The sequence below is a fragment of the Alligator mississippiensis genome, chromosome 3 (genome assembly GCF_030867095.1).
Source record: "Alligator mississippiensis isolate rAllMis1 chromosome 3, rAllMis1, whole genome shotgun sequence".
Classification (NCBI taxonomy): Eukaryota; Metazoa; Chordata; order Crocodylia; family Alligatoridae; genus Alligator; species Alligator mississippiensis.
This window is the reverse complement of record NC_081826.1, coordinates 23,517,182-23,534,429: the sequence shown is the minus strand read 5'-3', so window position 1 is coordinate 23,534,429 and position 17,248 is coordinate 23,517,182. Positions and strand designations below refer to the sequence as shown.

Below are 17,248 nucleotides of genomic sequence, written 5' to 3'. Positions count from 1 at the left end.
ACAATATTGCTTGACGAAAGCTTCGACAAATGTGTGTCATCCTGTTGGTTGAGCTAGAACACACCAACCTGTAATCAAGATTTGCTATCCTAAAACTGGTTAGTCTTTTCAGCAAGTTTCTCTCACCTATCGCTCAGTTCCTTTTACATGACTTCCCTTAGCTTCACTTATGCTAACATGGCCTAATTTAAAGTTAACACAGCTAAAAGCCTACTAAAGCTTCTGTAATGTAAGCTAAAAGGAGTCTAGGTCAATACAAAGCTCTACAATTCTAAGCAGCCTAAGTTATTTTAGCAATTTTTTAAATTGCACTTCTTGACTTCAGTTCCACCTTCTCCCCTTTAAATTTCTGCAAAAAGTCAGCAAGTAGATAGCCGCTATATAGCTGCAAATTATAATTTCCACTGGAAAACAATAAACACTGAAAAATAAAAATAGAAATAAGAGAAGGACATATATTTGCTGAGTGCACAGAGTTTTGATTAACTATAACAAACACTTGTGCAAAAATTAGAGGAAGCTATCTGAAATATCCCTGAAATGGAGCCATCTGAAGCATGGAGCTATCTGAAGTATCCCTGAAAATGCCCACAAAACTTGTTTGATCTGTGGTTTAGTGACAGACTCAAAACTAAGCCCATATGTATCAAAAACTCCATTAAGTCTCCAAAACTTTTTAAAGACTGGCCTTAATTTTAAGCAAAAACGATTGTTTGGATTTTTTATACTGAAGTGATACAGAATTTACTTTTTGCATGGGGTGTTTTTTGAAACCAGAGCGTGATGCTCTTGAAGGAGATTTACATTACTATTTTGGATTCATTTGAACCTGGAACTCAAAGCAACCTGGAACTCAGGGAGTGCAAAACCACATAGATCAGAATAAAATGGACAAACAAGCCAGATAAGTAGTTTTTTATGAATCTGGGCCAACTGAAACTATCAAACTTCTTACGGATCAATTAGGACCTGGTTCTGCAAAATACCAAGAGCTTCTTGTAAAGTGCCCTGCACCCTCAACTCTTTGAAGTCAGTGGAAACAAGTGAGGAGGTACTCAGCAGTTACCAAGATCAGATCTTTAATGAATCAGTAGGGAGAGCATTTTTGTGATAGGCTTTGATTAGCAGAAACTCCAAACAGCCTCCTTCAAGCAGTGAGATTAATAAAATCCCCAAGGAACAAGCATTTCTCAACATCATAATGAATGCAGAACAAGCAGCTGAGCTAGCGACCACAAAACATGTTAATCTGGAATTATATAGTAGCATCTGATAGCAAGGCCATAGCAAAGGCTCTATCACAGTTTCCATTATAACTAGCCATAAAAGTCTACTTACATCTTTATTTGGGGTACAGTTTCTCAGGCTTAGAGTGCTCTTAGAAACAACATTTAATTAATTGGCTTTTATTTAATAAATCTTTGTAGTGTTATGGATAAAAATTAAATCTTAGATTAGCAGAATGAATGCTGTTTGTCCTTTTGCAACCTAACAAGCTTTGTTTTTTAAAATTAAATTGCAGTGCTTATTATTTTATAATTGCAACCTAGCATTGTCTTATTCTAAAAAATAACTCGCAGGGGTGGAAAGGTGAATCATTGTTCATTCTTTACAATAGCACTTGCTGAGAGCTCCTGATGTAGACACATAGGGCTACCAATTTATTGGTAATGTTAGAACAAAACATTAAAGTGAAAATATAGCAATTGGCCTAAACAAAGAAGATCTGTGTGTGCCTTTTCTGTAGTGTAAGAGATGGAACCTCCTGCACATTGCACTTTGTGATCCTTAATGCGTATGAATGTGTTGCAAGACTTTATTTTTATTGATTGGCTTAGCAGAAGCCTCAGAAGATTTACAGATTTATTATTCTTAGTTTGATAACACAGCCTCCACCCTAGGCCTGGCACTTTCCAAACACAAAAAGTGGCACAGTCCTTTATTCAAAAAAATATCCACACTAAAAATGCCTAACATACAGGAATCACTTCATCAGCCAGTGAAATGCAGCCAGACACCTCTGGCATCATGCAGAGCCAGCCACCTCTAGAAACATAGCAGCTATTATAACAGCGCCAGCAACACTACACAGACTGAGGAAGGAAGAATAGCAGAAAGCAGCTTGGCCAATTAAAGCAACAAGAGAGTTTAGCTAATAATTATCCAGATTGTAAAATGGCAAAGAGCGCAGGACAAAATGCCATTACTCTTGCGAAATGTGTGCTCTGAGCTTCTGTGACTCAAGAGGGGTTTGGACTCTGCACTTCAGGATTAGGCTTTACCTGGGAGACGGCTCCCCTAGCAGCAGAGAGAGTATTATTTCACTACTGACTCAAAGTAATGAGTGACATCTTCTGAATCACCAACCCCACTTCCTGTAGCACTTTATTTTTCCTTCCAGGATTCCCATACTTGCCTGATATCACTTAGGTTAAGAGATCCTACCTAAATATATCTAACACTTTGGTCCAGATTCATCACTGGTACAACACAGCTGGCTGCAGTGGATGTAAAACAGGGATGAAACTAAGCTGCTCTATTTACTCTGATCCAAATAAAGTAAGCAATTGTAGAGCTAATTTTAAAAAGTTTGTTTTTGTTCAAGTGATGCCTCGCCAGTTACTACCACAGTCATTTGAGGGACAGTCAGTATTTCCACTACAATTTCATTTTGCAAGGGTTTATCATTCTGACGTAAAATGGGCTAAGGACAGAAAAGTGCTATATAAAGTCTCAGCTCGGGAGCATATTCTTTATACCAGATTATTTTGGGGAAAAATAGAAAGAGCCAAAACTTGTCATATGGAAAAGGAGTTAAGCCCTGATCCTACAAAGGACTCCTAGGTGCTCAAATTTAAGCACAAGAGCATGTCCATTTAACTTTGACAGAATTAACATTAAGCCTGACCAAGGCCTCTGTGGCAAACAGTAGAAATAAATTCTGCCTCAAAAAACCTCATACAGTAATATATACAGACAGAGTACATATGCATATCAGTCCTACAAATGCAGTGGATGTAGTAGCCTTGTTAAAGAAGTTAAGACTAATTTCTCAACTATCTTCTAATACTTTGCACTCTTATAAATAAAACTATTTATCTGAAGATGTTGAGATGTTTCCCGAACATCATTCCAATGAAACTATTAACCCTCCTGTGCAAGGCATGCCTTTGTCCTTTGGTTATGATTAAAAGCAGTCTTGGCTTGTGTCATGATTTTCAGTGGTGCTGAGTGCCCACAGTCCTGGTTCAGTTCAGTTATGTGATCTGTAGACATACAGTGACTCTGAAGTCAAGCACCTAAACAGCTGGTATTGGGACTGTTCCCTGCCTTTTTGATGAGATGGATTTTATGATGTAATAGGTTATCTACATTTCGGTTATATTTATTTTACCTGTCTTTCAGGGGCATAGGGATAGAGTGAAGTACAGAGCAGTGAAGCAAGCATTGGCTTGTTATTTGTGACCCTGCTGAAACTAAAATCTTACTTAATAGTCCAGTGCTCTAACAGCAGAAAAATCTGTCTCAAACATGTTTAACTTCAATAACATCTTATTTTGTCATTTCTCCCCACCCAAAGCCATAGAAATTGCAGTTACAAGGCACAACGATCCAGATAAAGACAGGGATTTAGAATAAACCCTGACATTATTGTCTTTTGATACTTAAAGCTAGATACTCTCACTGTACATAATATACTGTGAGCTATGGGAAAATGTTCTTACTCATCAAGATAAATGTCTCATGTAATAGTTTAAGTATTGATCTCTAGACCAATACAGTCCTGCACATTGTCAGCGTCTCAGGGTATAGCCATGCAAGCAATTTACTGGGGGAAGCACAGGGAGACCTTACTGCATCAGATGCTTATTGCATGCGCCTTCTAAGCCAGGGGCGGGCAATTATTTTGGGTGGAGGGCTGTTTACTGAGTTTTGGCAAGCCATTGAGGGCCACATGACAAGCAGCCAGAGGCAGATAGCTATTAATTTTCTAAATTTTTTAGTGGCCCTGTGGACCAGATAGAATGGCCTGGCGGGCCGCATCTGGCCCCTGGGCCGCATTTTGCGCGCTCCTGTTCTAATTTGTGGTGAGTCAAAGCTAAGCCATGTCAGTGTAGCCTCTCAATGACAAAGGGGTAAATTACTACAGTTTAGCTCAATGGCATATGAGCAGTGTCCATGGAGCAGCTGATGCACAATAAAGCCCCAAGTCCTTCTATGGTAAACTGTTCAGCTGTCTATACCCTCAGAGACTGTAGAGCTTTTTGGTATCTGTCTGTAGATGGGGAAGTAAGGCTACTTCATTCTATCTGAGATTCCTTCTATTTGAGGATAAAACAAACTAAGGGACAGAGGGCAGAGCAGATATCTATTATGGTTTTGCTGAAGCTTCCCTATTAGGAGCATATTATTTGTAACATGTAAATATAAGAAAAAAGAAAGCTTGCATGAAAATAGAGGGAAAGAATGATGGGAAATGGAAGGGACATCAGTGAAGGAAAAGGAATGATCTACAGACATCTTGAACCTATTTGTCAATGTTTGTGTCTCCTAATTAGATTCTCAGCTGCAGATACCACAAACCCACATCAACTATTCAAAGAAACTGCCTAACATCAACAAGTTTGATGAGCTGCATGCCAGTGCTGTATGCCAGTGGATATCATGGATATCAAAGTGAGGTTTTTTTGATAGGAAAGAATATCAACATTTTATTATTTCATCTCCTACTTTACTGAGCTGTAAGCCCTGATAAACAATGTCAGTCATATTTAAAATAAAGATCTCCCTTTCAGTAACATCCATAAAAAATATATTTTGGCACTTGTTTTTTCTCTGTGTGGTCCATTTTTCCACAGCAATATCTAGGCTAAGAACACCCAGTGGCTATTAATCCCATAAAAACTTCAGCAAACTGTAATTACCCACTCAGATGGTTTTAATATTTACTTCCAGAGTGGAATAGAAAGAACATGATATAGACAGGTCTGATCATTCAAGTTCTCTGGAATGGAACATCTACATCTGTGTTGCATTTTGATCTCACCGAATAGAGCATTTTAAGGTTTCAGTCATTACTGCAAAACTCTTACATAACATGGCAGAGCTAGTACATAGTGTGATATATTGAAACCTACCAGGACTGCAGAACAATAAGAAAGAAAAATGCCTCTTTCTCAAATTCAGGGCTGTTATGGAAAGTGTACATAGTTTCATAGTTGGTAGGGTCAGAAGGGACCTCAATAGATCATTGAGTCCGACCCCCTGCGCTGGGCAGGAAAGAGTGCTAGGGTCATATGACCCCAGCCAGGTGCACCTCTAGCCTCCTCTTATAGACCCCCAAGGTAGGGGAGAGCACCACCTCCCTTGGAAGCCCATTCTAGATTCTGGCAACCCTTACCGTAAAGAAGTTCTTCCTGATGTCCAACCTAAATCTGCTCTCCATCAGTTTGTGGCTGTTGTTCCCGGTTATTCCAAGGGGTGCCCTGGTAAAGAGAGCATTCTCCTATCCCTCCCCACCATGAATTTGTAAATGGCCACAAGATCACCTCACAGCCTTCTCCTGATGAGGCTGAAGAGATCCAGGTCTCTCAATCTCTCCTTGTAGGGCCTTACCTGCAGGCCCCTAACCATATGAGTGGTTCCTCTCTGGACCCTCTCAAGGTTATCCACATTCTTTTTGAAGTGCGGCACCCAAAACTGGATGCAGTACTCCAGCTGCAGCCTGACCAATGCTGTGTAGAGGGGCAGTATCACCTCCCTGGACCTGTTCGTGATGCAACTGCTAATGCATGATAGAGTTTGGCTTTACCGATTACTTTGTCTCATTGACAGCTCATATTCATCTTAGAGTCAACTATGACTCTGAGATCCCTTTCTGCCACCGTGCTGCTGAGAAAGTAATCACCTAGCCTATAGGTATGTTGGTGATTCTTTCTCCCTAGATGCAGCACTTTGCATGTGTCTTTTTTGAACTGCATGCTATTCTTTTCTGCCCACTTTTCCAACCTGTTCACATCCACCTGGATTCGATTCCCCCACTAGTGTGTTTACTTTACCCCATAATTTCATGTCATCCATGAATTTGGACAGAGTGCTCTCCATGCCCTCATCAAAGTCGCTGATGAAGACACTGAATAGCACAGGTCCAAGCACCAAGCCTTGGGGGACCCCATTGTTCGCATCTTTCCAGGTCTATACTGACCTGTCCACCACCACTTTCTGGGCGTGACCCTTAAGCCAATTTTCCACCCACCTGACTGTATAATCATCTATGTCACAGCTGCTCAGTTTGTTTATGAGAATAGGATGAGATACCGTAATGAAGGCCTTCTTAAAATCCAAGTAGATGACATCTACCTTGACTCCTGCATCTAAGCATTTTGTGACCTGGTTATAAAAAGAAACAAGGTTAGTCAGGCAGGATCTACCTGCTATGAAACCATGCTGGTTGCCCTTCAGCATTATTTTTCCTGCTGGACTCCCACACATGTGATCCTTAATAATTTTTTCAAAGGTTTTCCCAAGGATAGAGGTGAGACTAACCGCCCTATAATTACCCAGATCCTCCTTCCTCCCCTTGAAAATAGAGATCACATTGGCCCTTTTCCTGTCCTCTGGGACCTGTCCTGAGCACCACAAGCACTCAAACAGCCGTGCCAGTGGCTCTGCTATGACACTGGCCAATTCCTTCTGCACCCTTGGATGAAGATCATCTGGGCCTGCTGACTTAAACATATGCAGCTCCTTCAAGTGTCCCTTTACTGGGTCGGCGCTGACTGCTGGTGGGCTGGTGTTCCTCCTGTGCCTATCTATAATGCAATTGGGAGATTTGTCTTGATCCGTGTTCAGGAATACAGAGCCAAAAAACTCACTGAAGAGTTCAGCCTTGCCTCTCCTATCTGTCACCAATTGCTCTATCCTGTCCTGTAGGGGTCCTATGTTACCCTGCACCTTCTTTTTGCTCGCTATATACTTGAAGAAGGACTTTTTGCTGTCTTTAATTTTCGTTGCCAGCCTGAGTTCTAATGCTGCTTTGGCCTTCCTAACTGATTCCCTGCAAGTGTGAGCCAAGGAGGTATACACCTCCTTGGTAGCTACCCACTGCTTCCACAGCCCATATGCCTCTTTCTTTGCCCTTAGGCTTTCCTGGATTTCCCTGTTCAACCAAGAGGATTTCTTGGCCCCTTTGCCCCTTTTGTGTGCAATGGGATTGTCTCCTTCTGTGCCTGAAGGATTGCTCCCTTGAGGAATGATCACCCTTCCTGTTTTCCCATCTCACCAATGCGCTTGATCTTCAATGCCTCACTAACTAATCTCCTAAGCACACTGAAGTTAGCCTTTCTGAAGTCTAGCACTTCTGACCTGCTGGTTGCTTTTCACACCCTACGCCAGACAGTGAATTCAATCAATTGATGGTCACTATCCCCTAGGTTACCTTGTACCTGCAGATCCCCCGCCAGGTCATCCCCTGCAGCTAGCACCAAGTCAAGCAAGGCATTTCCCTTAGTGGGACCATATACTGTATTAGGTGGAGGTCCTGTATGCAGGTTAAGAACCTACGTGAGTGATTAGTTCTGGCTGACTGCTCCTCCCAGCAGATGTCAGGGTCATTTAGGTCACCCATGACAACCATTTCCCTTGACCGTATGGCCTCTAAGAGCTCCCTTGAGAATTCTAGGTCTAGCTCATCCTCCTGGTAGTGCGGGCTCTACTACAGACCGCCACACCAAGTCCCTTTCCCCCCAGCCTCCTTCTATTCTAACCCACATTACCTCAATTTGCCCCTCCTCTGATCCCATCTTGATTATAGCAGATGTGTATTGCTCCTTAACATACACAAATTTGTTTTAATTATATCCTCTAACTACTGTCCAGCAACATTTAATTTTCAGCAGGCTTTCTCTGCCTTAACTCTTAAAACCATTATCTAGAACAGTTTTAGAGCTCTCCTATTTGGGATGAGAAGTTAGAAGTACTGAAAGAAATAGGCATAGAATTAAGTGGCAAATAATTCTGAACAGACAGATTCAAGAAAGTCATAAGTTTTTCTTAGTCAATTTTTAAATAGCAAAGGATACATAGGTTGAATAAAGAATTCAGTATAGATGACTGAAACTGCTCTAGTGACAGGCCTTTCAGGACTCTGTCTGTCAAATAGAACAACAAAGTGTTCTGGGCAGGGATCTACATATGTCCCTGCATACATGGGACATGATCACAGTTGACTTAACTTCCTTTTGCTGAGGGGGAGGGGGGGGGGAGGAGGAGGGGGGAATATAGATACAAGGGCTGGAAGACTGTCATATTGAAAAAGTCATAAAAACTCTTACTGAAAACTGTTATGCACAACCAACATTTTTCACTCACTAATATCACCATAAATATGAACTATGAGTACCCAAAGTAGTCATAAGTGTCATAAGGACTTCAAGCCAACCTGTCATGCACAATTTCTTAATGATGTCAGTAGAAGAACAGAGTATAGAACTGATGGCTTCTTTACTTTTCATTCCATCCAGGAAGAGCACACACCAACTGCTGAAACTTCCTTAGCCCGACGAAGGGTTTTTGAACTCGAAAGCTTGCTTAATAACTATTCTCCAACTATTTGGGTTGGTCTAATAAAAGATATCAGATTCACCCAAGGAACCTTGTCTGCCTATGTCCTTAGACCAACACGGCTACAGCCTACACCCCTGCAAAGAAATTTTGGGACACTTGTTTACTGTGTTTAATCAGACCATCTGGATTTTCAAATTGCCTCTTCCCTCAACCAAAGCTTGGTGCTCTGAAGGGAGACAGGAGAGCATGAAAAGGGGAATTCTTGTAAGTGGCCCAGTAATTCTTAGCAAGACAACTAAGATCTTCAGAGGTAGCTCTCCAAGAAAGAAAAGAGACATCCCAATAGCCACTCAATTATTATGCAGTATATGTAATACTATCCACAATGTGTGTGTATGTGTGTGTGTGCACGCACAAATTATTAAATAAAGTGAAAAAAATCTTTCTGCATCTAAGACTGCAAATAGAACAAACTGCCAATGGGCTGTGTTGGGTTCAGCTTTGCTGTTCATATTTAAGGCTTGGCATATCACCTATCTTGCAGGGTTTGCTTAGGAAAAAGAAAATGAAATCAGAGGGTTCCTGTTTCCTGGGGTCATGCAATGCCCTAAACAGGGTGGGTAGGAAAGTGGGTTGATGGAGCTTTCTTCCTCATCACATACACCTGCATGCTTCTCTATAAATAGAACAGTGGATATACAGAGGATCCACATCTGCAGTCCCCAGGAGGGATTATTATACCTGACAGCCCTATCCCTGCAGCTACCTCAGTTTGTAAACCCCTTAGAGTAGGGAGGTTATCCATTCTTATCTTTGGCCTGAGCCTCCTCTGGGGTTGACTAAGAAAGCTTGTAGTGTTTGAGAATCAAGTCTGCCTAGCTGGTGACTCTACTTCCTAGCTGCCTTATGCTGCTGAAGTGATTAGAGGCGTAGGAGGCAAGAATTACCTGAAAAGGCTGAAAAAACTAGGGTTATTTAGTCTGGAGAAGCAGAGACAGGGGGGACATTTGGTAACATTCTCAAATGCCTGAAGGGTGATTACAGAGAGGACAGATATGGTCTTTTTTTCTGTTGCTGTAGAGGACAGGACTAGGGGCAATGGCATCAAGCTGCAGCAGGGGAAATTTAGGTTGGAGATTTGGAGGAACTTTCTGACTCTCAGAATGATCGAGCATTGGAACAGATTACCTAAAGAAATGTATTTGTTCATGGACTCATCCCAGAATACAGCAGCTTGGGCTGAAGCAAAAACCAGTACTCACCAGAGGCTGCCCAAATGTGAGTGCTCCATTGAGCACAAATGACCCCTAAAAATATGCCCTTGTTATTGCTAAGTAAAGTTTCCAAAGCAGCTGTCAAAATAGTATCTAAGAATATTTAGGCTGAAGATGTTGTCAAGCAACATAATATATTTCTGGTTACAAAGGCAGGGATTCGTTTTACAGTGATATCTTCTTCGGTCTCCAGTCACATTTAACCAAATGCTTTTGTTATGAACAACAGGAATACTGTACCTAAAAGCTTTTACAGAGAAAGGGTCAGTTCCAGTGAAACACTGCTGATGCAGAAAACTGTCGTATCTATTCAGTCCGTTACACTGATCAACAGCAGTTCAGGAAGAGCCTTGTCTTAACAATTATATTCTATTTTTTAATCTCTTGTGATGATGTAGTATACAAAATATTTTAAAGATAAGATTCTGAGGCAAAAGGAGAAGGGCTCAGGGGGATACGTAACCAAAACAAAACATTGCAATGATCAGAACTTTGGAGTAATTAGGCACTGTAGAAATGTATAGGAAGGGGCAGCCTTTGCCATTTAAGGCAGCTTGGGGGGTGGGGGTGTTTTAATTAGAGCAGTTCCCAGAGAGTCACTCTAATTAAAATGCTATGGCATCATGCGTATTAAGCCCCTATGCATTTAAAAATGGCTGCAGAATGCTTTAACTAAACTTGATGAGCTTTAGTTAAAGCCCTCCTCCTCCGCTCCCCCGTCGACATTTTGAAATGCACAGGGGCTTAATAGATGTGATGCTGTGGTGATGCTAGAGCATTCTAATTAGAATGCAGAGCAGACTCAATTAATTGGGTCTGCTCCAACATGTTCTAATTAGAATGTCTTGGAGCATGTGTATAGGCAGCCTAATGCACGCTTATGTTCTAAACTGCTCAACCAGTTAACATGCAGGGCATGAGTAAACAGGAAGATAATGACAAAGCCAAGAAGTTATCACAGGTCTTCCGAGTCCAAGCACAGAGCCTCTCCTAAAGTAAAAGATTTCTATTAAGTTTGGGCTAAGTTTTGATTTTAAACACTTAACAAGAAGTTTACAGTATTATTGTTTTCTTGATGGGGAAGATGCTTCCCATTTGTTAGGAAGTCGATCAATTTCTTAGATTCGACTTCTGTGCTTGGATGCACAGGAAAGCATAATGTGTTCCTCGTTATCATTAAAGTTTACAAAGAACATTTTAATTTATATGACTTTGGTTTACTTAAAAAAAAAAGTAATTGATACATCAGAATGAATTAACTGATCCACTCATTTTTTTAACTCTATTAATTGTTTGCTGTTGCTAATTCCTCCAGATGGCTTGATTACACAAGAGCTTTCTTTGATAAACTACTACATACAATATAATATTGAGGTTGCACAGCCAGTACTCAGAAGTTAGGAAATACCAGGTTTACAGTTGCCCAGATGTCCTGCATTCTGAATTTTTGTGTGTTCATCCTCTGTACTGAATAAAGTAGGATGATGGCACAAGGCTGCAGAATTACGAACGCTGGGCAACTGCAAATTCAGTGGTTCCTAACTTCTGAGTTCTTGGCTTTTGTCACCTAAACAAGCCCTGAATTGAAGGCGGAACTTTGAAAAATATTACAATATAACACATTATTATGGGTTATATTGTAATAATGCTCATGCAAAATAAGGTGGAATTAAAGTTTTCTACACAACCATAAAGCTGTCATTTCTTAACTTTTAAGTGCTTTACCTTGCAACCTAAAAAATATGAATCCTTTTCTAATATAATTTCTGACTTTATTTTTTTCAAGGGAAAAGATAAAAATAAATTCTATGTTTATTGGTAACAGCATCAAACCCTGACCTTTCGTAAAACAGAAATTTAGAGGACTGTTAGTCTGTTCTTCAAACCACTAACCAGAGACACACTAGATTAACATTAAGTACCAGCAGGAGAAGTCATTTACTGTGGGGATGGCTGGATGGGTGGTGTGAGGGACTCTGTTCTAGTCAATCTGCTACCCCAGTAAGATATTCAGCCTACCAGCATCTCCACTCAGCAATGGCTACTGCTGTAGTGGTAGCCTGGATGTCAGCAGGTTGGTATTCAGTTATTGTGGAGATAGTCTGCCAGTGTTTCCCTAAGAAATGCTAGAGAGAAAAGGGAAATTGTTATTTCCTGGAAAATAGGAGCAAACTGTAGTGGAAAAAAGAAAGGCCACTAATTATGCCAATGGATTCCCCGCTCAGCCAAAATGGAGGGCCTACTGCGAACAAGGAGGTGTTCAAGCTTTTAAAAAAGAGGTTACTTTTATAATGAAGGTTATCAAGCAGACTCAATATACACACATACTGCCTGTTTCCTATACGTGTTTGAGAATCCTTGAGATAGATAGGAGGATTTCATTTCTTTCCCTCCTTCCCATTCAATCAATATTACAATATTAGGATGGATGAAATGGAGAACTCACTAGTGGTTTTATTAACGTTGATATAAAAGTATTTCTGCACTGAACTTCAGTTGAAAAGGACATGAGCTCTGATCTGACCTATCAAAATGAATCAGAATACTAAATGTACAATGCAAATAAATAAATACAATGCCATGACTATTCCAGGAAAAAGACTGTCATCATAATAGCACATGCTCTATCCAGGAGCTTTGATGTCTGGGAAGAATATTCCTTGCAAAACAATTATTTTTCTTACTTGGTTCATCTTTGGGGATTGCCAGACCTGGGTCTTTATTGCCTCAACAGACCACCGCAAAATTGAGACATGGAGGAGAAGTGCTCTTTCACGTGATTCTGTGAAAGATTTGGATTTTCCAAATGGCAGTTTACAGTTACATGTTTATTCCTTTCCAGTCAGTCAGCACTGCAAAAATAATAGGAGAGAAAAACAGAGGTTATGCTAATAGTTCCCAAGTGACTATCAAGAACATGCAGTTCCTGTCTCTCATGCAGATGACGGCAGATTTTCTTACGAAGCTAAAGAAAGAGGCAGTTTGGTTTTAAGGATCACTTGGAAGACATACATTTGTAACTTTCGTATTTAGAAACAAAGATGTATCAGAAAGATTTTCTGCAAATAATTCTTTGAATTACTGGCAATTTTTATCATATCATCCAGAATGCACCCTCTAAAAGAGGTTATAAGGAATCTGCCCTCTAATTGTAGACTATGAGTTGAAAATCCCTTTAAGAAAGCAACTGCTTAAATAATGGCTTTCTTCCTCACAAGATAGAATTTCAGGCTCTCAGTCCCTCATCCTTGCTACCTGGATCAGCACCAACACCTAGAACATTTTCCTTTCTGTTACATAGAGTTCCTTTCTGTAGGTGACCACTTTAAAATGTAACCAAATCCATACAATTTGATGCGACTTTCATAGATTCATAGATGTTAGGGTCGGAAGGGACCTCAATAGATCATTGAGTCCCACCCCCTGCATAGGCAGGAAAGAGTGCTAGGTTCAGATGACCCCAGACTTTAACTAACTACCACTCAAGCTAAACAATTATTGCTAGTGTTCTGTTAGTTTGACTGCATACTCAAGTGTATGGGCTATAATCTTGCCCAAACAATGGGCAGGGACCAACTATATCTGCTTCCTTGTTTGGAATATTGATAACATATAAATGTTGCATGTAATATTTAATATTAGTGATTTAATATTAAAAATAACCACTACCCTTTATGATTTCTCCCCGAGCAACTAGATATGCTTTTATGTTTCACATCAGTCTCAAAAGCTTCTAAACTAAACTTAACTCAGATTGATGAGCCATGTCAGAAGGAAAGCCCTCACGGGCAGAAAATCTTATTGCCTGGCAAAACTGCTGAACAGCCTTCATCAGAAACAATTTCAGATGGTTCTCAGAATCTCTGCTGCATTATTTTCTGTTTGAATTCAGGCTTATTCCTACACAAAAAATGAAAAATTATCTTCAATGCTTAACATTTTCAAAGCCTGCTACAACATTAACTAACCTCATGCCAGCTCTGAAATTCATTAGTAAATATTGTTCCCATTATACATCTGGAAAAATGATCCTTCAGGGAAGAATCCCATAGAATTTTAAAAGATATTAAACCATATGTTTCTTAGAAATGGAAGGCAGTTCGATAGCTGTTACTTTTAAAAAGTCTATAGAAATAATTAAAGTAGTATACCAATTTAACAGTGCTTTTGCATCAATCCATAGAAATGCATAGGAAGAAGATAATATTCTATTGCATGCTATAAGATAGCCCATGAAACCAGTGGCAAAAGTTGTTGTTTTTTTAATTAAATGAAATACAATTTTATCATAAAGGGAAACTTAGAGACATTAAAGACTATACCTTATAATGGGCTAGGCACCTAGAATTACTTACTTTTAGGCATTTGGCCCCTAGACAGGAGACAAGAGCCCAAACACTAGGCTTCCTATACAGTGCAGAGCAGCTGGATGTCTCAGAAAGGTGGTCCAAATTACCAGCATGTGAAGCCACCTAGAACAAGCCCATGGGAAATGCTCAGACTCCTTGGGTGTATCTACACAAGATGTTTACTGTGGAATTGTCTAATTAGCTCCACAGTAAATGTGTCAGCGTCTACGTGTGCAGCTCTCTTAGGCTACAGTAAACTAATAAATGTTGCCATAGGTTAGTACTCGTAAACACAAGCACTATCTTAAGGTGATGTTATTTAGTGGCTGCAATGGGCATGTAGATGGTGATGGGGCAGACTGGGGCATGAAGGTGCTTCAGTGGAGACACTGGAGCATGGTCTAGATGTTTCTATGGGATATTCATGAAGTTTTTCTCTTTTAAATGGTGAGTAAACTGACACTGCTTAGTTTATACCAATGGGAATGGTGTACTTTACTGACAAGAGAGTGATGCGACTTCCATAGTTAAGATGGGGATCTGTTATGTCAGGCCTAAGAGAAAGATTGCCTGGGATTATAGTTTTGTTTGTGATTTTTTGGGCCTAGCTCAACACTGAGTTATGCCAATTTGTATCATTCCATTGAAATGAGCACAGTTAAGTGGCAAAATAGGTCCTATATATTTAATACACCTATAAACCACATTATGTGTATGATATATGCATTAGGTGCATTGTGTGTGTGTATATACATATGCATGCACACACATACTACTTCTTTTTAACAATTGCTCATCGACCCTTAGAATACCTAATTATGGAGTCAAGCTTATGTAATAGCTCTATTAAAGCCAGGGAAGGATGCCTCTGGCCCAGAGAACTTGAGGCCAATGTCACTCCTGTGCCATCTATATAAGCTTTACGAATGCCTTATTCTCAATCGCTTCTCCCCTCATATTGAACAACATGTAATACAAGAACAAGCCAGATTCAGACCAGGCAAGTTCTGTGCTAACCAAATACACCCAGCATATAGCAGATGGATTCAAGAAAGGGATAACAGGTGCTGTGCTTGTAGACTTGGCAGCAGTAAATGACAGTGAACCACTGAAACCTGCTTGCCAAAATCTATGATATGATGCATAGCTACCACCTAGGGCCACTCATCTGATCTCTTTTGGAGAACAGACATTTTTACGTAGAAGTGTGCAAGAAACAGAGCCACTGGAGGTGACAACAAAATGGCCTTCCACAGAACAGTGTGTTAGCACCGATCCTTCAACATATATACCAATGATCAACCTATACAAAGTGATATGAGAAGCTTCATATATGCTGATGACCTGTGCATCATGTTGCAAGAGAAAGGCATTGCCACTGTTGAAAACAGATTGACATATGCACTGAGCAACCTTTCAGATTATTACAATAAGAACTAGCCTCATGTCAATCCAACCAAGAGGCAGGTCACAGCCTTTCACCTATGCCATAGAGAAGCCAAGCAAAATTAAACATCACCTGGGATGGAATCCCACTGACTAATCACCCAAACCCTGTGTATTTGGGGGTTACATTGGACTGAACACTTACTTTCAAAGCAGATGTATAGAAGACAAAAGGGAAGATCAGCACCAGCAACAACATACTTTGAAAGTTGGTCACCTCAAAGTACGGAACAAACCCAGCTACATTATACACCATTGCTATTGCCTTGTGTTACATTGCAGAGTATGTATGTCCAGTATGGGAATGATCAGTTTATGCCAAGAAACTAGACCCGGTTCTAAATGACAGCTGTTGTGAAGTAAGAGGATGTCTAAAGCCAACACCAAAGGATAACCCATGCTTACTGGCTAGTACTGCACCACCTGATATCAGAAGAATGGTAGCAAGCCAAAAAGAAAGATCATGGCAGATGGAAGACTCCATGCATCCACTCTATGGTCACACAGGAGTAACCAAATAGCTTAAAGCGCAAAAGAGTTTTGTGACCAGTGTTGCACCTTGGACATGATGGCTGACCAGGTGTGACTGAGGTTCTGGAAGGAAAGATTACGTGCAACCAGTTACTCTGAAATGGACCTGGAACCCCAGAAGGACTTTCCCAGAGGGGCTAACACAGACTGGTCAACATGGCAATGCCTGAACTACCTGCACAAGCAAACAGGAAGATCAAAAACAAACATGATCAAATGGGGACTACTCTAGTGACACCAATACATGCAGTGCAGCGCAGATGATGGAGCACCTACTCATTTGCCGACTCCTTGGTGAGACCTGTACAAAGGAGGACCTCACTGCAGCAATGGAAAGAGCCTTTGGTTGTTCACGATTCTGGAAAAAAACATCTAGTTCATGACAAGGACATGAGAAGAAGGTATCTATATATTTAAATGCCCCCTCCACTCCTCCAGGTATATGGTTCTCAAGAAGCTTTTTCCAAAGCTTATTGAAGACAATGGGAATCTTTCCATTGACTTCATTACATTGTGGATCCTATCCAAAATACAATTCAGGTACCTATCAACACTTTCTTCATCTTACTCACTCTCCTATTAGACTAAGCCAAAAGATAAAAAAGCAGCAACAGAAATCTCTCTTTAGTTAATCCAATACATATTACAGCAATGTCACCTCCCTGTAAATGTCGGAAAGTCAGAACAAAGGACTAGAATAAAGATAGGCCCCAATGCAACAACCCCCAAACTTTGGGAAAAAATCAGACACAAATTCATAGATCAGACTGGATCATTTCAGTCATCAGTCTGACTCTCAGCATAATTCAGGTCTTCAGATTTGACTGAACGAATCCTTGTATTAAGTTCCACACCTGTGGATGAAATAAGGCATCTTTTCTAGAAAATGCTTCAATCCTGATTTAAAAAAAAAAAAGTACCATGGTCCTTGGTAGGCTGTTCCAATAATTAATTACCCTCATTGTTAAAACATCACATCACACACAGAGTCTGAATATGTCTGGTTTTACTTCCAGCCACTAGAACTTATTATACCTTTTTCTACTGTATTAAAGATTTCTCCATTATTAAATGTTCACTCTT

At 40.3% G+C, this 17,248-nt stretch overlaps 1 protein-coding gene across 1 annotated transcript in view; it reads right to left on the bottom strand.

Moving 5' to 3' along the window:
- Positions 1–12,547, bottom strand: part of TNFRSF11B (TNF receptor superfamily member 11b) — a 71,769-nt gene extending 59,222 nt beyond the window's left edge. The window contains exon 1 of the mRNA XM_059723796.1: positions 12,524–12,547. Within this exon, the coding sequence (XP_059579779.1) occupies positions 12,524–12,532 (9 nt within the window). The 5' untranslated portion in view covers positions 12,533–12,547. The remainder of the gene's footprint in view (positions 1–12,523) is intronic.
- Positions 12,548–17,248: the final 4,701 nt, after the last annotated feature.